The 21,514-nt window shown below is 46.6% G+C and overlaps 1 protein-coding gene across 3 annotated transcripts in view; it reads right to left on the reverse strand.

The window, feature by feature from the left end:
- Positions 1 to 345: 345 nt before the first annotated feature.
- LOC110482254 (tenascin) overlaps positions 346 to 21,514 on the reverse strand; it is a 72,718-nt gene continuing 51,549 nt past the window's right edge. For 2 of the 3 annotated variants that reach the window (XM_085594028.1, XM_021551384.4), the window contains 12 exons: positions 18,998 to 19,270; positions 14,660 to 14,782; positions 13,345 to 13,488; positions 12,043 to 12,162; positions 11,340 to 11,483; positions 10,133 to 10,263; positions 9,057 to 9,189; positions 6,987 to 7,138; positions 5,460 to 5,556; positions 3,977 to 4,138; positions 1,794 to 1,957; positions 346 to 600 (listed from right to left, as the gene is read on the reverse strand). In XM_085594028.1, coding sequence (XP_085450154.1) covers positions 490 to 600; positions 1,794 to 1,957; positions 3,977 to 4,138; positions 5,460 to 5,556; positions 6,987 to 7,138; positions 9,057 to 9,189; positions 10,133 to 10,263; positions 11,340 to 11,483; positions 12,043 to 12,162; positions 13,345 to 13,488; positions 14,660 to 14,782; positions 18,998 to 19,270 — 1,754 coding nt within the window. In that variant the 3' untranslated portion in view covers positions 346 to 489. The remainder of the gene's footprint in view (positions 601 to 1,793; positions 1,958 to 3,976; positions 4,139 to 5,459; positions 5,557 to 6,986; positions 7,139 to 9,056; positions 9,190 to 10,132; positions 10,264 to 11,339; positions 11,484 to 12,042; positions 12,163 to 13,344; positions 13,489 to 14,659; positions 14,783 to 18,997; positions 19,271 to 21,514) is intronic. The other variant, XM_085594029.1, reaches the window with a different exon arrangement.

Raw genomic sequence — 21,514 nt, forward strand, 5'->3', positions numbered from 1 at the left:
CAAATTATTTTCACTTATAACTAATAATAATAATAATAATAATAATAATGACAATTAATCTTACACATTTCTGTGTGTAAAATATGGCTGGTTCTAAAACAAACTACCAATGTACAAAGCTGTTCTCCCTCCCCTCCCCTGGGCCACCCAAGAGATCGTCAGATGTTGGAAGAACTTTATCCCAGACGTTTTCTGGCAAAAAAATTAAAAAAAAAAAATTAATAAAACAACACAGAACCCTTGAGATCGTTGTCTTTGGTGTGGAGGACGCTCCTGGTGGGCAGCTGGAGCTGCTCTGCTGGAAGCTCTGGGATGCTTTAAGGCTTTTTTTTTATTTGTTTGTTTGGAATGCTGCAAAGCCTCTGCCGGGCCACGGTGCTTTGGTGCCAGTCCCAGCTCCTCACACCCCCAGGCCAGCGATGCCAGAGGGTCTCTCCCCACACCCCCCTCTCCATCCCCTCCCCAGCCCTGCCCGCAGCCCCCGGGGCTCTACGCTCGCTTCCGACGCCCCTCCAGGTTCCGGAAGCTGGAGGGTCTCAGCTTCATCTCTGCAAACTGGATGGAATACTCGTGGCCCTTCCAGTGGAACCAGTTGACGCCCTGTGAAGGCAAAGAGGAGAGGTTGGAGGTCACACCTTCATTTGTTGCCCCTGGGTCAGACTGGGGGTGTTTCTGGTTTGGGCACAGAGGCACCACAAAGTGGAGGAGCTTTGGGAAGCACAGGAGCTGTGGAATGTCCAATCCATACAAACCCACCCATGTGAGGTCACAGAATCATGGAAATACACAATGGATTGGGCTGGAAGGGGCCTTAAAGATCATCTTATTCCAACCCTGATGTGGGCAGGGACACCTCTCCCTGTCCAGCCTGGCCTTGGGCACTTCCAGGGATTCAGGGGCAGCCACAGCTGCTCTGGGCACCTGTGCCAGGGCCTGCCCACCCTGCCAGGAAAGGTTTCCTCCCACTATCTCATCTAAACCTATTCTCTGTCAGTGTGAGGCCATTCCCCATTGTCTTGGCATTCCAGGCCCTTGTAAATCTTCTCTCTCCATCTTTCCTGTCAGCCCCTTCAGGCTCTGCAAGGCCACTGAGCTCACCCCAAAGCTTCTCCTCTCCAGGTGAACAACCCCAGCTGTGCCAGCCTTCCCTCCCAGCAGAGCTGCTCCATCCCTCTGCTCCCCCTGGCCCTGCTCTGGGTCTCTGCAGCAGCTCCAGCTCCTCCCTGTGCTGGGCAGGGCTGGGGCAGCTCTGCAGGTGGGGTCTGACCTGAGCACAGGGCACAGGGGCAGCATCCCCCTGCCCTGCTGCCCACGCTGGGCTCAGCCCAGGGCAGGGGGCTCAGGGCTGGGGCAGCTCCAGCTCCCACCCACAGCACCCCCAGCTCCCTCTCCAGGGCTGCTCCAGCTGCTCCTCCCAGCCTGGACTAATCCTGGGGGTTGCCCCAACCCAGGTGCAGCACCTTGAGCTTGGTCTTTTTAAACCTCTGTCCCTCAGAGCTGTCTCTCTTTGCCTGGCTTTCATGGCAGGAAAAATATTTTTGTTTCACATGTTGAAAACTACAATTATTCCCTGGACGCTTGGGATATTCCCTTTGAAAATCAGACAAAGCCAACAAGATTCCAGCAGCGGATATTAAATTCTTGGTTTGTGATTGCCTTTACATTTCTCTATGTTCCTGGAGAGTAGAAGGAGGAGATGCTGTGATCTTTTGCTCTATGAACCATCAGAAAAACCCACAATTGCAATTCCCCTTCCTCCCATGCATTAGAGAAGCCTTCAGAGCCAAACTCACCTGGCTGTGGCTGTTGTCACCATATCTGCCCATCAGGTTGACTCGGTGGCAGTTCTTGTACCAGAAGGCTCCTTTGTATGACAGAGCACAATTGGTGATGGCAGAATCGTGGTCCTTGTCGAAGGTGGAGAAGGACCTTCCATTGTGGTAGGTCATGGAGTCACCTGGATGGGGGGACAAAAGAAAGAGCGAGGTCAGTGACTTGACTGGTTTAGATTGCATGTGTGTGCCCATCCTGCAGAAAATATTTGGACTGTGCCTGTCTGCATCTACATTTTTAAAAATTGACTTGTTTTAATACAGAAGGAAACGCACAATTTTTGGTTTTGCAGGCAGGTCAAACTATTTTTTCAGGTGGTCTCTAATCCCCAATATATGAGGTGGTTTTTTTCATGCAGCTCAATTTCTGTACTTCTTTCTAAAAGCTGGGTTTTACAGTGTGGAGAAGCCAAGACCAAAGAGGTGTTCACAAGGAAGGAATCAAGTCTAAAAGAATCTCCACGCTGACTGAATCCTACTCAAGGTAGCAGCTACTACTACTCTGCACTAGACAATTTGCCTTTAATCACAGAATCATGGAATCGTTTGGGCTGGAAGGGACCTTAAAACTCATCTTATTCTACCCCTGCCATGGGCAGGGTCACCTTCCACTATCCCAGAGTGTTCTCAGCCCTGTCCAGCCTGGCCTTTGGCACTGCCAGGGATCCAGGGGCAGCCACAGCTGCTCTGGGAACCCTGTGCCAGGGCCTCCCCACCCTTACAGGGAAAAATTTCTTCCCAATATCCCATCTAAATTAAATAGACATTAATTCTGCTGCTGCATTTCCTGTCTATCTCTATAGTCTGTGTAAAAGCTCTTGTGCTGGTCACAGAGCCCACACCTCTTCTCTGGTTTATGCACCCAGCAGTATGAAATGATCTCCTTTTAAGACATATTGTTAAACTGGATTTATCTGTTAATCCTGTGAAGCCCTGAAGAGGACTCACCAAGGGCTGCAGGGTTTGCCCCAGTGTGACTACAAAAGGCAGATGATTTGTTCAGCAAAATCATAAATCACATTACAGCAGGGCTTTGCTGCAAATTCTACTGACAAGAGAAGAAGCTGTGCCAGGTTATTATTGGCTGTATAAATGACAGCCAAGATTGGCCAAATGAGATATATTGTGGTTTAATACACTTGTTTCATTGCTGCCATAAGCAGGCCATAAAATATGGCATGAAAATGCCTGGAGGATATAAAACAGAAACATAAATACAATGATATGTTTGGTTTTTGAACACCTCACTGTCCTGAATTGTAAGATATGGTCTGGGGGTATGTATTTCCCATCTGTTAGAGGTGGAGCAGTTCTCCTCTGTTCATTGGGCACTTTTCTTTATCTCTCCCTCCAGGAGATCTCTGCTGTTCATGGGCCATTAATTATTAATTATCTTCTGTCCATGGCCACTGAGTGTCCCTGCATGGCTGAGAAAATTCCAGCATCCATGGGGAGAGGCTCTGCCAGGGGAGGAGCCAAGCATTCCTACCTGGATCCAATCTGACCTGGGAACAGCACAGCAGCCTTTGCCCCCTGCATTCCCAGAGGAGCAGCTTTCTTCCCCCTGCATTCCCAGAGGAGCAGCTTCCTTCCCCCTGCATTCCCAGAGGAGCAGCTTTCTTCCCCCTGCATTCCCAGAGGAGCAGCTTTCTTCCCCTGCATTCCCAGAGGAGCCCAGGCCCATCTCCCCCAGCCCTGGAGCTCCAGAGGAAAACTCCCCCCTTGTGCAGGATCCTGCTCCAGCAGAAGCACAGCTGGCACTGCAGGAGGGCTGAGCCCCCCTGGGATGGGGCTGAGCCACCTCCCTGACCCACAGGGGACAGGGCTGCTCTGACTCTGGCACTGGTTTGGGGTTTATTTGTACTATTGCATTTATATTTTTAATTTCCCTAATAAATGCTATTCCTATTCCCATATCTTTCACTGAGAGCCCCTTAATTTCAAAATTACAATAATTCAGAGGGGGGTGTTGACATTTTCCATTTCAGGGAAGGCTCCTGCCTTTCTTAGCAGGCACTTGGTTTTTCAAACCAAGACACTCACAGAGGAGAGGCAGCTGCTGATCTGCAATATTCACACAGTTACCTTGAGTTAGCGGGGAGGAAATGGGTCCTTTGAAGGAGGGAAATTCAGATTTTGCCCACCTGCAGTGCCGCTGTAGCCATCCACGCGCAGGCGGTAGCGGCTCTTGGCGTCGCCCACGCTGAAGCGGTCGTACACGGCGTAGGCCGTGTCCCCCTTGTCCCTCAGGTCCACCCGCAGCTCGTACTGGCCCTGAGAAGTGATTTTGTGCAGGTTCTCCAGACCTGTGGGCAGGAAGGAATGTTTGTCTTGATGCCGAATTTTTTTTGTCTTTTTCCTTTTCTTTACACATGTATTTGGAGCTCTGTAGCCTATTGTTGCATTCCTACTTGGTTTTCCCAGTGCTTTTCCCTACCTTTTCCCTAGGCAGAAAGATAAAACACATTCCAAAGCCCCTATCCCATCTTGGTTCTCCCTGGCAACCAAGGCCAAAAGAAAGCTCTTTGAGACCCATTTTCATCAACAAAGCTCAGTTCTATCTGAGGGGGGAGGATTTAGAGGGGGCTCAAACTGTGGGGAGATTTCATCACCACTTGTGCTCCTAATTGGTAATTTTGTCAATTATGATAATTTGTTAAACTTGTAAAAACTGTGTTCATCTCATGGAGGAGGGGCTTTTGTGGACATTTTCCATATTCACCTCTAGAGGACTCCAATAAATATCAACCTTTACATTACTCCTATACTAATCTTATCTCAAAAATGTGTTGTTTGATTTCCAGGCTCCTTAAGGCATCAGTCTCTCCATGTTTTTTTCTCTGTCTGTGGTGGGTTAGGTGCTGGTCACTGAACCCAAAGCCATTCAGCTGCCCCTGGACATTGCTGAAAGAGAGAAGTGGCCAAAGCTCTCCCTCCCATGCAAAACCAGGGCATTGGCCACACCATTATTCCATAAATGGGGCCATACTGGACTGTTCAGATACAGCAGGACACGAGCACTGGTGGGGACACTGAGCTGGACCAGCTCTAGGGTGATGTCAGCACAAAAGTAAATAAATAGTCCCAGGCTGACTGGGAGAGATCTTTACATCAAATCATAGAAACAAGTTGGGCAAAACCACCAAAGCTATGCTGTGAGATCGTCATCCTCAATATCATCATCATCTTTCATTTACAACCAGAAAAAATGCAGCACAACCTTTGAAAATGTGGAAGGTTTACTTGTATTTTAGCAAAATGTGAGTTTATGACTTCTCTTTGCCCTGCTTTTCCTCTGTGGATCATAAACCTTTGCTGCTGGGGGTGTCCCAGGAGGACAGGAAGCAGAACCTGCTTCCCAGGTCACCTCTGACTTATCCCAGAGCCCCAGTGAGCATTGGTGGGTTCATTTGACAGCCTTTGACTGCAGCAGGGACTGTCTGAGCCTGGTCCTTTCAGTCTCCCTCACGTGGGATGTCCCTGGCTCCTTTTCTCCTGTTCCTCTTTACAAATACTCCTTCCAGCCAAATGGAGGCCTCTCTGTGGCTCCTGGACTTTTGGGCTGTGTTTCTGTTTTGTTTTGTTTTGTTTTGTTTTGTTTTTTAAATACAATTCTTCAGCACTTACCTATCCAGAATTCATCCTTAGGATCTCCAAATCCTGCCACGTAAGAATTCCAGTTCTTGTAGAAATCTTGTTTTCCATTCTGACGCCTCAGGAACACCTAAAAGCAGGAAATGTTATGGACAGACTGCCCTAGCCAGAGGAAATTGCTTTTACAGACACAGAGCTCAGCGTTGCAACTGCCCTGCCTCTACCCCTCCCAGCAGAGCCTCACTGCAAGGACTGAGTTACACCCAGGCTGTTGGATGCTCCATGGAGTTTTTAAGTCTCCAGTTTCTCTGTTGGGATCCCAGGCTCCTCTGCATGATGTGGCCTCTCAGTTGCAGCTCTCTGCCCTTTTAAGCCCATCCTACAGTTCTGGATTTCTCAGCCAAGGGTTTTTCCACCCCTCATCTCCCAGCCAAGCATTCCTCCAGCACCTCCTGCCTTTCTGTGCCATGGGTCCCTTTGGCATGTTCAAATTTGGGGATGCCGGTGTGGGGAGGTGGCATTTACTGCCATTCCTTTGTTGGCTGGGTGGGACGTGTCCCTTGCACAGTGGCCTTGGAAGCCGCTATACCCCATGGCTGCTGAACAAATGCTTCCCTTGGGCTGTGCTTTACCCTCCCTCACTCCCCCTCTCATTCAAACAGAGTCAGTTTGTGAGAATCCAGGGCATCCCTCTGGCTGGCAGGGGTTCAGGAACCTCCCTGGACAGAGCCCCCAGAGACACTGTCTGTGATCTCTGTCCATGGAAAAGAGTTTTCAATCTTACAGCATGAATTACATGCTCTGAGTGTTTGATATAAGTAATAATTAAGTGTGGCAGGGGTGCAAAAGTAAAATTTTAGGATTCTAGATTAGAGGTCCAAAGGGAACAAGATGGAGGAAATTGGGTGTGCCTTGTCCTTTTTCTCCTTCTTCATGCCCTCCATGTCTCACTGTGGTATTGGCATTTTTCTGTTGGTTCAGGCTGGGGACACATTGTCCAACGTAGGTGACAGATATTGGCATGTTATTGTAAATCCAGCCCAGGGAGTTTCTGGTATTTAATGTTTGTCACATCCCACTGAGGGCAGAGCCCCACACGCTGCCCTGCAGGACAGAGCTGGGCAGGGCAGCAGAACATGTTAGAGATAAACAGAATAAACAACCTTGAAACCAGCACAGACCAATTATGGCTTCTTCTTTGGCAGTGGGGCTGACAGACAGAGACTTTCTACAATCTCAGGATCATCAATAGCACAGATTCTGAGAAATTCACCTTCCTCTATCCTTGTTGATTAGAAGATGTGTTGTGCAATATGGTCATTTCAGAAGCCCTTTACACCAGTGGAGAAGGATCAGGGTTGAAACCAGGGATGTGACCCATCCTTTGGAGACACCTCTCTCTCCTCCAACTCAAAGTAGAATTCTGGGCACTGGAGTGTCCTACCCAGGATAAAACTCCCCAGATGTATAGATCAGACAGCCCCACTGTGCTGCTGAGCCCCTGAGGGTGCCTGGGATGAGCAGGAAGGATGGGGTGTGCTGCCCCTGCCCCGTACTCACGATCCAGCCGCCGCCGTCCTCGCCCATGTCACAGAACACCTGCAGAGGCTGAGCCTTGTCCCCGTTCAGGTAAATCGTGTAGAGCCCAGAGGTGGCTTCTCCATTCAGCAGGGCCTGGGAGCAGTCCTTGGGGTAGGGATAGAGGAGCCCAGCTGCACACACAGGGAAGGGAAAGCATTCCTTAGGAAATCAGCAGTTACAAGGAACGTGCCAAATGCAATGGCTCAGGAAAATCCCTTGTGGGACAGCTCCAGATCCCAGTAACAGGTTTGGAATTGCATCTTGCATACAGAACATCCACAGGATACAGCTGGTGAGGTGAATTCCTCTTTTAAATGTGGTTTTTTACATCTGTCTACACTTCTGGAAGCGTTGGGAATGTGAGATAACTACTCCCTCCTAGGATGAGAGTGCATCCTCCAGCTAAAGGCTGAAATTCAGGAGCTGTGTTACAGGGGAAAAACAAATCTACCAATCTCTGATCATGTGACAGAAAAGGGGGGGATACAAGGACAGGACTTCAATCAAAAATAAATTAATTTTGAGTGTTTTGCTAGCAAGGACAATATTAAATGTGTTATAAAGCTACACTCATAAAAATAAATCCAATAGCAATAGCTGAAACTGCAGGAAAATGTTGTTAAACTTTTCTTTCTTACAAGCCAATGAAATCATTGCAGTCAGAATAATTTCTAACCTCCCTAAAAGATTTTATTTTTTTTCTTTTTATTCACTCAGGTCATTAACTTTTTCAGCCAATTAAGTGTTGTTCCAGGTGTGTCCATAGGAGAGTTTTTATCTGCAGCTTCTCACAGAGTGGCTGCTGGTCCTTGCCAGTGTTACACATCCCTGCCTGTGCTTCAGCTCCAGAGAATTTCACAGAATCACGGCATTGTTAAGGTTGGAAAAGACCCTTAAAATCAAGTCCAATCATTAACACAGTCCCACCATCATGTTCACCACCGTGTCCCCAAGTGCCACCTCCGCAGGTATTTTGAATATTTGCAGGGATGGGAACTCCAACACACCTTATTCCAATTCTTGCAACTCTTTCCATGGAGAATTTTTTCCTGATATTGAATCTAAACCTCTCCTGGTATGATTTAAGGCCATGCAAGTTTCCACCAGCTTTGGGATTTGGAGAAAAGTGACTCTACATTCACTTTAGTGTTCCCCTGTCACTAAATAGACACAAATGTATTTTTAGAGTTAAGGCCAGGCTTAAGCCTCTGCCTTAATGAGTCTGACTGTTCACATGGCTGAAGGCACCTGGTCAGTCCCTGCTCATGGTCAATTTGCCAAACATCACCTAAATGCACCCAGATTTAATTGCTCTGCTGTTTCTGGATGTGTGGGTGAGTTCACCCTGCTCTGCATGAGCAGTGTCAGGGCAGACTCGGGGCTGGGTGACTGCTGGCAGTCCTTGGGCTGGAGCTGGTGCCAGCAGCAGGAGGGGGAATGGGCATGACTGAAGGTCCTGCTGGGCCTGAAAGGCAGAAAACTGGGAAAAGTGAGACAAATGACAGGCAAAGTGTCACAGCTAGTACAGAACAACTCCTTTTTTTAATGTCATCTTTGAAGTGACCTTCAGAGAAGCCAATTTATCCTTGCAGAGCTGTCCTGTTGGGCTGGAGCTGACGTGCAGAGGGACTTTGAGACAGCCCATCTCAGAGAGAGGAGAAAAACCTGCCCAGAAATCCATCTCCTCAGCCCCCAGCACTGATCTATGTGTGCCTTTGTGGTTTGCTTCTTTTCAGCTCCAAACTCTGATTTGTTTTCCCTGCTCGCTAGGATTGATACAGGGAGAAATCAAGGTGTCAGCTGGATTTTAAAGAATTCCTGCTGATATTTCACATGGGAAAGGCAGGATGTTTCACCAGAAAAAGGACTGTGAGGGTGATGTGGATGGATGGATATTGGAATTTCATCCTGCCAAGGGAGAACAGTTCTGGGGGAACGGACTTTGTACCAACACTTGAAATGGATTAAAATCTTGTGTGGCGTGTGTGTGTCCTCACAGCAGAGCTTAGCAGAATTTAGATTATTTTAGCTGTGTTTTAATGTCCTTACTGGTGGTGAAAATGGTCTGGATGGTTTTGCTCCTCAGAGCCCCACTCAGGGCCTGCAGTTTCACCGTGTACTGCGTGGAGGGGCTCAGCTCTGTCAGGCTGTAGGAAGTTGTCTCGGGGTTTAGGATGACTTCCTATGGAGAAAAGAAATAATACAGGGAAATCTCAGGGAAATAAATCATAATGACCAGAATGGTTACATATTTTAGTCTGTCACATTACTTTTTGCCATAATTATTGATGGCATATTCAACCATCTAGATTAATTAATATAAAGCTACTCCTCCAAGAATTTTACCAAGCTAATCTTTAGAAGTTCAAAAAGCCTGCCTGGAAATGAGTGTTTACCATCATAATGTACAAGCTGGGAGGTTTGAAAGCAAGGCAGCATAAATGTTTACATGTCCTGAATATACAGATTGTGAAATTCATAAAGAACTGGGAAACTCATCCTTTAGAACAAGGAAATGTTGCACTCCAGGCTTTAAAGGGCCATTTTTCTGTGACATTGAAAGACTGATTTTCAGTGTGCTTGGGGAATTTGCCTTCCTGAAAATTAGAATCCTCTCCATTGATCCAGGCTGGGCATCCAAAATTTTATTTTTTCTGGGATTCACCTGATTCATATCTAAGCATTTAGTGTAATCTAATTATGTAGGAACAAAATAAAATTATAGAAGAATAAGAGGTACTTCCACAGGCAGTTCATCCTTCCTTAGACACCCCTTTGTGCAGGGATTCCCCTGAATTTACAAAAGTGAATCACATCCTTTGGGGGTGTGAGTTTACTCCATGGTACAGGTCTGGAATGAAGGAAAATGTTTGTGCTTTTATCTGTATTGTGGAGGGATGAAAGGCAAAATTCATTCTTCAATGGAACTTCTGTTTCAGGGTATAATGTATGAAAGTCCTTTAACAGCTTTTAAATGCATTTATATTCAGTCTAGCACTGAAAAAGGCAGCGAGTATTTTTAAATTTAGTGTTTAAATTAAGGCACATGATTATGTTGCATTTCTGAACACTTCAGAGCATCTCCACTGCCCAGATTTGAGGCACAGCCCATCAGGTTTATTTACCTTGACTCTGCCATCGATGGATTCATAGATCAGGAGATATCCAGTGACTGGAGCTCGGGGAGGCCTCCAGCTTATCACAGCTGCTTCTGACTGCACCTCAGTGGTACTCAAATCCCTTGGAGCATCCAGCCCTGCAGGAGACACCACAGCAATTACAACCACATCCATACAAAGTGAATTCCACTGGTTATCTTGTGGGCCATATATTAAAACAAGCCAGGAAAACAAACCTTTTCTCCAGAGAAATTTGAAATGAAAAAACACTTCAACCTTAACTTTTGTGGTTAAGAATTAATTTACCCATTGGTAGTTTAAAACAAAGGTGTTAACTTTAGCTAAGTTAAAATATGGGCTTATTCCAGGCACCTTATTTTATGAGCATTTGCACTGAAATGTCTTTTGAGACAAAATTGTGCATTTCATTATTTCTCTCAAGGAGACAGATCGGTATTTACATATTCCCAGGAAATAAAACTGTGGTTCCAATTATGCTTTTTTTAGAATAGGGAACCTTTATAGAATAGGAAAACTTTTCCTGCTTGGTCTGGATCCAATCTCCAGCTTCTCTTCCTCTCTGTGATTATAGGACTGGATTGGTGTGGCTCCCTAATTAATACCCTGGGACAAGCCAAGGCAGGAAAATGAGAACCATCCCTGTTCCCACTGATGCTCATGGAAAGCCACAAGTGTGAAACCAGCTGGGCACCTTTACGAGCCAAAGAAGAGCTCCTGCTCCTGCTCTGTGTGAGACTCCGCAGAGCTGGTGATCTCATATTTTTATAATTTCTGCTCCATTTGCATATTGGAGTTCATTGTGCAATTACAACTCCAGCCCAGGCAGTCCCATCCTGCTTGTTTTTCTCTCTCCAGCCCACGGTGTTTGTGTTTTTGGGCTGAGATTTGGATAATTTGTCCTTGGTGCCCAGCTGGAGAAGGAATTGTTTTGTCTCCCTGCTCTGTGCAGAGCTCAGCATCCCCTCATGTGAAGCTCAGACCCACAGACTAAAGCAGCACAGAATGTGAAAAATAGAAAAGCTGAAACCTGAGGCATCAGTGACAGAAAACCACCTCTGGTCAGCCACACCAGGCTCCCACCAGAGAAAGATTGATGCAAGCGCTATCAAAATCCAGGTTTCCCGTGAAAAAGGCACCAGAGGAACACAGAGCAGGTGGGACAGAAGGGCTGCAGGGTGGGGTGGGACAGCACCTGTGGTGAAGTGGGTGGAGAGGGTCTCGCTGCTCTGCGCGTCCTTCTGCGCGTGGACGCTCAGCGTGTACTCCGTGGCAGGCTGCAGCCCCTTCAGGTCATACTCCACCGTGTTCCCTGAGACCAGCTGGGTCACTTCTGCCTCTGAGAACAGAACACAGCAGAAAAGAGATGTTGATGCCATTCGGACACATCATGATGTGGCTCAACTCCGTGCTCCACTCACTGATTTATTTTATTCCTACTTGGTGCAAGTGCAGAATGATAAAAGCTCGGAGCCCTTGGCTGTGCTGGGACCTCTGCTGAGTCTGGGTTCCACCAGAGCCCTTTCTCTAAAAGTGTGAGCTCTCTCTAGTGTTCACAGGAATTATAACACCGCCTCTGCTTCCCAGGAATCTCACTTATCTCTGTTTATGAATCGAGAGTGCTGAATTAAGATGATCAATTTTTAAATGCTTCCAGCAAAGCCCCTTCTCTAAATAACATCCCCGAGGCTGCCAGAGCTCCAGGAGCCTTTGGCCAGCGCTGCCAGGGATGCCCAGGGTGGGATTTTGGGGGGTCTGGGCAGGGACAGGGGCTGAACTCGGTTATCCTGGTGGGTCCCTCCAGCTCTGGATATTCTGTGATTTTCCTGGAGTTAAAATCAGCACCTCCTGAGAGCTTTAACCCTTCAGCTCCCCAAGCCATTCCCAGCTCCTCTCACCTTTCTCAGATGAGTAGGACACCACGTAGTTATCCACAGCAGCAATTGCTGGCTGCCAGGTTGCCAGAGCCTCAGAGTCTGTGATGTTCACCACTACCAGGCCTGATGGACTGTCCAGAGCTGGAAGAAAAACAGATTGAAGGAATTTGACAAACAGTCTCAGCTCGGTGCAATGCTCTGCTGTAAATTCATGAGAGAAAATGCCCGAAACTCAGTGCAGCTTTTATGACTCCCTTTGGAATAGTGGAGTTCTGCAGGAAAGACGTCAGTGCCTGTGGAGAGGCACCAAAACCTCCACTGGAAAGGGAGGTCAGTGCTGGAAGAGATGAAAGTCTGGGAACAAACAGAACTAACCATGTTCTCAGATGACTCTTGGTACCATTGATCTCAACAGCTCTGTCAAAGCTGACATATTTCTCTCAACACCCTCAAATCTGGGTTGTTTTTTAGAACAAATTCAGTAGACAGAGCTGGGAAAAATAACCAAAGTGACAGCAGCTGATGGCCACTGTGACCTTCCAGCAGCTTCTTTGGAATAAATCAATCCCACATCCAGCCAGACTCCAAAATCCCCCCGTGTCCTGCTTTGCCTCCTCACAGCACTCCACTTTTCACACAGGTTTATGCTCTCCCTGAATTAAGATGGATCTTTGACTCCAGAATAGCTGGAATGGGTTATAAATCTCCTGTCATTATCCAGCACTCATCATCTTGTTCTTTGCCTCAGCTCTCTGAATGTTTGTTAGCCCCCAAAAAGAATACAAGGATGGATCAGCAGGATCAGAGTGAACTCTCATTTCCTGCAGGGATATTTAAAGAAAAAATCAGGAGACAGAATGCTGAGAAAAATATTGAGACAATATTGAAGAAAAAAACAGGCAAGAGAATGTTTTTATGCTTAGGACAGTCTGGAACCTGGGACATGTGAAACCCACAACTGGTCTGAGCTGCTCAGCTGAGCTTGGTCTTTGCTCCCTCATCTCAAAAACAGCATTAATTACAAAAAGAACCAAACAAACTTCTGTTTTTTTTTTTTTTTTTTTTTTTTTTTCTGGTGAATTAGAACTGTAAATACATTAATTGTCTCCACCTCACAGGTTTACTTAGCATTTTGCAAATGGGAGCCTGACTAAATTCACCAGTTCCATCCTCATGTAAAATGCAAAGACAAAGGAGTGGGAAAAAGATCTTCCTACAGTTTGTGTAGGCAGCAAAAATGGGATCTTGGTGGGTCTGCAACTCCAGTCTCTGAGTCAGATGATCCATTTAAAGAGCTGCTATTTCCTGCTTTTATATTATTACCTGTTTTCAGGATGCCAGAGACGGGCTCGCTTTCTTCAAAACCTTTCACAGAGATGACACTGACATTGTAGTCCACACCTGGGACCAGCTTCACCAGCTTGGTCCTTGTCTTGCTTCCTTCAACTGTGACAACATTTGGGGTACCTAGGATGAGGCCAAATGCCAAGGGATGAGTGACACAAGACTCCAGGAAATGCTTGAAGGGTGTTTTTCAAGTTAAAGGCATTATGGCCACCATGGATGTGCTTCTACAGCAGGAGAGGAATTTTCTCCAGTTAGTTACAACCACTGGTGTCAAATTTTGTTGCCAGAACACCTAAATGTAAATAATTGTTTTGTACTCAGTAAGAAAAATTAACATTTTTAGTGGAAGGTGTCCCTGTCTGTGACAGGGAGTTGCAATAAGATCAGCTTTAAGTCCCTTCCTATGCAAACCATTCCGTGATTTCTGTTCAGAAAAATACAATTTCCCAGACAAGGTGTAAGCAGAAACCCCAGCAGTCTCTACCTGTGAGGACAGGACTTTAGATCTGCCTTGTATGTGCTGAGGGCTGGAAGATTCTCCTTTACCCTCCTCATTTAGAATAAAAATACAGTGTATGTTATTTTAAAAGGTGCTTTGTGTGTGGCTGATGACTTAGCACCCATATTTACTGCAAATCCTGGGTTTATTCCAGGAAAGCACTTAGACAAATGCCTAACTTCATGACTGGATTCCTTTTCTTCTGTGGGACCACTGTATTTAAAGCTGCATGTGTGCTTCCAGGCTATATTGTCTAAAGATCTAAATCTTTCCTTGTCTCAGTCAACAGCAGCACTTTTGTTGGTGCTGATGTCTTTAGTGTTTGTTCTTTAGCTGTTTCCCTTCAGAGATGTCCCTAAATTAGGTTAAATTAGGTTGAAGTAGAGGAAATTTTTGAAGTTGGACACTAAACCAGAATGAGACAACAATGGGGAGCACTGAGTAAATCACTGACTTGAAACTTTATTATAACCATGGATTAGGATTATTATTTCCAAGGGCCATCTTTTCCAGTGTGCTCAGCTCATGAAGTACCTACAAAATAATGACACTTTGGAAACTAATCCTTGCTGAGGAGGTTCAGAGACTTTTTAGGAGTCCAACCACTCCAGCATTCGCCTGGCTGCCATGTCCACATCCCATGGCAGTCAAGCAAAGGTTGGCTGCACACCCTTGTTCCTGAAGAAGAATAAGAGAAAATCTGTGCAAGATCACCTGGATCAGCACTGAAAGGAGGGATGACAGCCCAGCAAACCCTTCCTGCTCTCCCTAGCACCCCCTGGCCCAGCTCACCTCCCGTGACGGGGACGTAGGAGATGCGGAAGTTTTCCACGCGGGAGCGGGGCGGGGTCCAGCTGACTGTGGCAGCATTTTCCGTGATGTCAGAGAAAGAAATTCCCTTGGGCGAGCCCACCGCTGTCAGGGGAGAACAGAGAACACACCACACAGGAAGAAAAGGTGAATTGTTTGTTTATCAGTCCTTAATGCTGGAAAACCGATTTGTTTTCTCACCCTAAACCACGAGCTGGTGCTGTCAATGTTCTGCCCTGAACAACATTAATTAATGCAGGGGGTGAAAAACTGAAGGGTTTTTATTACAGCAACAACCTGTTTGGTCCAAATTTTCCTTTTTTTCAGGACTATTTCAGGATTGCATAGGTTAAAAATACCCAACATGTATATACATATAGAAATAACGGAGATTTCAGTGCTGTAGAAAAGCAGGAGGAAAATGCGCAGAAATGACTTTCTGCTACCCATGGGATGCTGTATTTAAGATTTTTTTCTATTCCAGTTTCACTTGGAGGATTTTTAGACCTTCCACTGAGTTGCAGAGGCCTCTGTGACACACAGCAATGACAGCCATGGACAGATCTCTCTTCCTGAGCATGAAGTTCCTAATGCAGGGTGCTCCAAGGAGACTTGGACTCGGGTGTGGGAGCCCATCAAGGCTCCTCTCAAGAACTCCCTCCTGGAACTTCTGTTGGCTTCAAACCAGAAGAAACAAGATTTTCTTCCTGGAATCTCGCTCTGAGCCCATGATTTTTCTTTCAAGCATATCCATCCAGAGAACATCGAAGTACAACCATCACAGGAAAGGCACCTGTGGCTCCACTGCAGCTCTTTGTCATAAAACTCGGCCTTTCCCTATCAAAACCTGATCACTGCACTTGCCCACATAAATTAAATCAGTAAGCTGGGCAAACAAAGCCCAAATTTTACCAAAAATAACCCAAACTTAAACCAAACATGTATCTGAAACATTCCAGTTGGAGGCTTAATTAAGATCCTTCAGAACAAGCATGGAAAGGGCTTTGGAAGAACGTGTTAAAGAGATTTTACATTGAGATTTACACTGAGCATCCCACTTCCAATCTTTCCAGCTTTTTTTTGGCTATAACCAAAAGAGCCCTGAGGTATTACAAAATAAACAGCACACACAGAGCAGGCAAAGAGCACATAAAGAGGAGAGATCCCAAAGATCAGCCACGTGAAGAGGAGTGGAGACAGGCTGAGTGCAGGGGAAGGGGGGCAGAGGGGGGAAAAACAACAGGGACTGGGCCTGAAATAGCTTGGAAAGAACGTGCCTGCGGGAAAGGAGTCAGAGGCTGTTTGTTCCATGTGTCCCCAAAGCAGCAGGGCACTAAATCAACTGAGAGGCAAGGAAAGAAAAACAACTGAGCTCTCAAGAGAAATGTAAATTATGTCTCTGGAGCTCACTAGAAGTGTTGTGTTGGTGGGGTTTGCTCACACAGACAAGCCAAGGGAAGAAAAGAATTACAGATAAGAAAGGAAGAGAGGTGGGGTTGGAATAGCTACGTGGCACAAAAAGGTGTTGCTGGTTTGGGTACAGGCTGAAGGAAATCAGAGAATATAAAGAAAATGTAGGAAAGATGGAGAATTGAAAATTAGATTGGTTTTGCTTTATATTATAGGTAGCCTGGGAGGCTTAAGAAAAAGGGAGGTGGTGATTTTGGAGACCAAACAGATGGACGAGCACTTGGTTTGCATACACATTGAGAATTTCAGCCTTTCCCAGAAAATAAAATCCCCAATCCGTCCCACTTGGACTCTGCTGTGCACATTTTCACAGGCCTCAGGCTTGTTTTCTGCACCAGGTGAGCTGCATGACAAAGAGCAGTAAGAAGAGCTTTGATGTGAGTTTTCCACATCCCCAAGTCCCCCAGCTGCATTCCTGGGAGAGAACCTGGCAGGAAATATAATGGACCATCAGAGCATCTGTCCTGGAATGAGTCCGAGAGATGGGAGAGATCTGCACCTTTGAGCACAGGGAAATGAAAAAGAAGTGAATGAAATCATCTTCTTGGGCTACCTGAAAGCCAGAATGAAGCAGGCACAGAAAGCAGCCAGCATGCTCCTGACCTGGCACTCACAGGGAGCCTCAGGTCATCTGTAGGGCAGGCACAGGTGAATTGTCTTTATCCTCCAGCATCATCCCCAAAGAGGTGTATGCGAGACAGGGAACTCTCCTGAGGGGCTGCTAAAGCACCCATGGTACCTGACACAGGCTCTTTTTTAGGGATGCTTTTTGCTAATTGTTCTTTCCTTTCTAGCAGACTAGAGGAAGATATTCCTTGGCTTTCTTCTCCCAGTCAACAGGAAGCAGCAGGTTGCATTAATCACAAATCAAGAGCATGTGAAGTGTTTTGTGATCATCTCAGGAAAAAACTGCTGTCACAATGTGGCAAAACACCACTGGAAGAAGAGGAAAGGAGCAGCATGAGACTCACACCTCCCACAAGGATATTAATTGGACCACAAATGTGTTGTGATCTCCCAGTGGGGGTTAAATTGCACCTTTACTGAGGTATTACAGATAAAATTCTGAAAGACACCAACTCTGAGAGCAGCAGTGGATAAATTCCCTCTTCAGGGATAGAAATATTTCCTTGCAACCACACTGGAAATGCTATAAATATCCATATGTTTGTGCAATAATCCACTCCTAAAAAAGAAATTAGTTGGCTGCCACAACTACCTTAGCAGCCACCCACCCAGCGTGGTGTAACCTGCAGCCCAAATTATTTAGGTGGCTTTTTGAGGCTCTAGTGTCCATTATTCATGGGCTATTTCCAGCTGACAAACATCTCTTGGGCTATTGGCTCCAGTGACATGTGCTAAATCTCCCTGCAAGGACTGCACAGGGCTTAATCATGAGGAAAATGACAACTCTCAGTGGCTTCCCATAACTATCCTGGGAGTCACTGAGGATGGGGACCTGCTACTGACAAGGGCAGTGGCCTGTAAACATCCCTCTCCACTGGGAGTCAACGTGAGGAGCCTGGCCAAGGGGGGCTGCTGGTGCTCATTCTGCTTCGTGGAAGTGTCTGGTGGACTGTGAGGGTGGCCTGGCTGTTTGTGCAGGGATGTGATGGCAGGAGTGCAGCTGGGAAAGCCTTTCTGTGCTTGCAGCTGAGCCCGCAGGCAGCAGGGTGGAGGATGAGGGCTCGGAGGCTGCCTCAGGAGAAGTTGTTCAACGCTGAGTTGTTGTTGCCTGGCAAATGCCTCCTTTAGGCATTCCTGTTGCTTTGCTCACTCATGGAGCTTAGAATCATACCCTGAGCTGGAGGGACCCCAAGGATGACCCAGCCCACCCCTGTCCCTGCCCAGACCCCCCAAAATCCCACCCTGGGCATCCCTGGCAGCGCTGGCCAAAGGCTCCTGGAGCTCTGGCAGCCTCGGGGCCGTGCCCATTCCCTGGGCAGCCTGGGCAGTGCCAGCACCTCTGGGGGAAGAACCTTTCCTGCTCTCCAGCCTGAGCTGCCCTGGCCCAGCTCCAGCCGTGCCCTGGCTCCTGTCCCTGTCCCAGGGCAGAGCTGGAGCTGCCCCAGGGAGGAGCTGCACTCCTGGTGTGCTCTCCTGTCTCATCATTTTCCTCCCATAATTAATTTGATTTCAAATTACCACATTTTAGCATCAGCAAGCTCAAAAATTTTTAAAGAAGAAATTTGGCTCATGAGACATTGCATCACGTGCTTCAGGTTTGAATGTGTTTCAGAATGGAATCACGATTTTGGTGTGAAAAGAATGATTGAAACACTTCATTCAAAAGTGCCAAAATGAAATGCTTCAATTATGAACCTCAATCAAAGCTTTGATTTTGTAAAGAAACTCAAGTCAATTTGAGTTACCCAGAACATGTTGCTCCTGGTAAGATCAGTTGAAATTAATGGTGCTTAGGCCTTTGCTGGTCAAGCCATAAATAAACTTCTCAATGGCCCTGGTAAATTCATTTTGTCATAACTCTTTCCTAGGGAGGTAAACTGTTGTGCAGAGCTGAGATGTAATTAGTCACAGAAAATCACTGAAAAAGGCTGATGCACAGACAATATTTCTTGGCCCTCAAAGACAGTGTTTTAATTGCCACACTCTGCTGCCTAATTCCTGATCATTAAAGTAATTCAATTAAACCGTATTAAATAGACAGTGATGAATCTTGGGAAGCTGGGACTGATTACAAATAACCACACCACACTGAACCAGTGACTTGGACAAGGGACATGCAGGAGACAGCTCAGGACACCTCTGGAACAGCACGAGCTGGCTGTGAAAAGGGAGCTGCTGAAAGGAGCAGGGAATGTCACACTTTTCCCACTGCAAAGACAATACCTGTGGATGCTACTGTGTTTACGGGCTGGGAACGTTGTCCACTGCCAATTCCATAGAGCTCAATCTCATATTCAGTGCCCTCTTTCAGCCCTGTTATATCCTGGGTGCGCTCATGGCCTGGCACTATCAGCTCCAGGGGGTCAGATTTCCTTTTGGTGTCCCTGATTTTTAGAACAAAACTGTTGAAAACCCCATCATCTGCAGTCCAGGAGAGACGGAATCCATCTGGGGTTGCGTCTGAAACCAGAAGGTTGTCGACCTCGGGCTCTGCTTCTAAAAAAGGAGAAGATAGCAGTGGGGAAAAAAAATGATTTTTTTAATCAGTTGATCAGAGACCTGCCTGAGGTCTGGCTATAGCACACTGCAAGAATCCGACCACAGTTCAAAGCAAGGGGAACAATCTGCCAGCTATTAAAAAAAATAAAAAGATTAGTGTTACACAGAACAGGATAAATGTGAGTGTGTGCAGGCCCATTCTAACTTCCACTCTCGGACAGCAAACCACTGCATGGACACACAGGTTTGTCTCCCACATGCAGAGTTACACATGCTAAAGGTGAGTTTCCTGGGCATTTATCCCTCCCTACCTGTGTCACGCATTTATGGCCAATAAAAACAAGCTCTTGTTGCAGAACTGCATGTCTGGAACATTGTCAGACCTTTCTGCTAGGAGGACAACAGAGAAGCCACTGAAAATTCTTTTACTCCATGCAAACCCCTTATTTCATGCTCTTCTGGCATCTGTGATGATTGTGATCTGATTAATCCTTTACTGTGCTCTTAAACAGGAAAGGGGAGTCATGAAAATTCCTCTCTTAAACAGCACCCTTCAATCTAAATGCAAGAGCTGCTGCCTCTGGTTAATGAACCCATTCAAAAGGATCCCAAGGGCTCGAAGTTATTAATTACCTGCAAATCACCTCTAACTCATATGGTCAGGCACCATTAGTTAGAGAAATGCTGCTGGAGTGGTTATGTCCTACAGCACCTCCAGAGCAATCCTTCCTTCCACATAGAGCCATTCCTATTTCTTTCCTCTCAAACTTCCCACCAAATGAAATCCTTCCTTCCTCACACAGAGCCATTCCTATTTCTTTCCTCTCAAACCTCCCACCAAATGCAATCCTTCCTTCCACACACAGCCGTTCCTATTTCTTTCCTCTCAAACTTCCCACCAGATCCCACCCCCAGCTTCACTGCTGCCCAGACAGGAATGTCAGATAAGAACTGATGGTTCTGGGGCTGGAGAACCAGCCTGCAACCATTTCCCAAGAAAGCCCAAGTGCTGCGGGAAGACAGCAGCTCTGATATGGTTGGAAGCATGAGCTGGTTTGAGGAGAGAGGTGCCAACTTCGGGGTGGCAATGATCCCACTGTGGGTGGAACCCACATAGAGAGGAAAGAGAGGAGGCCATGGGAAGGAGTCCATGGCTCTTCCTGAAGGTCCTGATGGCTGGAACATGGGAGAATGATGCTGTTGGAGAATGCTGATGTGCCCAGCTGTTAACAAGACGAGCTCTGCATGCAGCCATTCTTCTTTCAAGACTTTGTTAGAGGTACCTGCAAGACCACAAGGAACTTTCACCCCTCAGGCCCCCACATGCTGCTCCACAGGATCCCTCAGAGGGAAACATCCAGTTAAAGGGAACAGAATTCCACTGGTGAACCCATCAGTCACGAGGAGTTACGTGGAGCCACGATGCAGAGAAGGATGCAAAAGCCAAGGTTTGCACGAAAATGCCTTCCGTGTGAGAAGGAAAGTGAGAGAGAAAAGGGTGGAAGGGAACAATTTGCTCACATTGAAATACCTGTAACAGCCAGAGCGCTCAGGGGCTTTGTTTGGTGCCCCTTGGCAAACCCATAAAGCAAAACCTCATAGCCAATGCCAGTAATTAGGCCTTTAAGCTTCAGCTCCCTCTGGGCTCCCGAAAGGAGGAACTCTTGTGGGTCCAGCAGCTTGCCAGAATCCACCACGACTACTAGAAAGTTGTCAAAGGCATTCTCCGATGCCATCCAGGACACTGTGAACCCATAGGGGTTCATATCAGACACTGTTAGGTTTTCCAGTGGGGGCATGGCCTCTAAAAGAAGGGAAGGTGCAAGAACACACACACACACACAAAAAAAAAAAAAAGAAAGAAAAAAAAAAAGTGAAAAACATTGCAAATTAGAAGGTGTCACAGATTCCATCAAACAAAAATCACATTTTTCCCCCTAGTGTGGATTTAATAGCCAGGACAATGAGGATTTTCAGTGGAGCTCAATTTTGAATTTTTCTCAGGGCTGTCTCAGCACCTTCTCTCACTTTTCTCTCAGAGAGAGAAACCCCTCCCAGTGAGAGGTTTCAGCTCCACTGAAACCCCTCCCAGCTCCCTGTGTAAGCATATTCCTACTGCTACCCTTGCACTATAAGAAAGTTATAACCAAAACTGCTCTAGAAATGCTGCACATAAAGCTTTCAATTATTTTTACTTCTCTCCACCATCAGTGCTTTAGGGACAAGCCTCAGTCTGGGCAT

The sequence above is a fragment of the Lonchura striata genome, chromosome 17, assembly GCF_050655825.1.
Source record: "Lonchura striata isolate lonStrDom1 chromosome 17, ASM5065582v1, whole genome shotgun sequence".
In the NCBI taxonomy this organism is placed as follows: domain Eukaryota; kingdom Metazoa; phylum Chordata; class Aves; order Passeriformes; family Estrildidae; genus Lonchura; species Lonchura striata.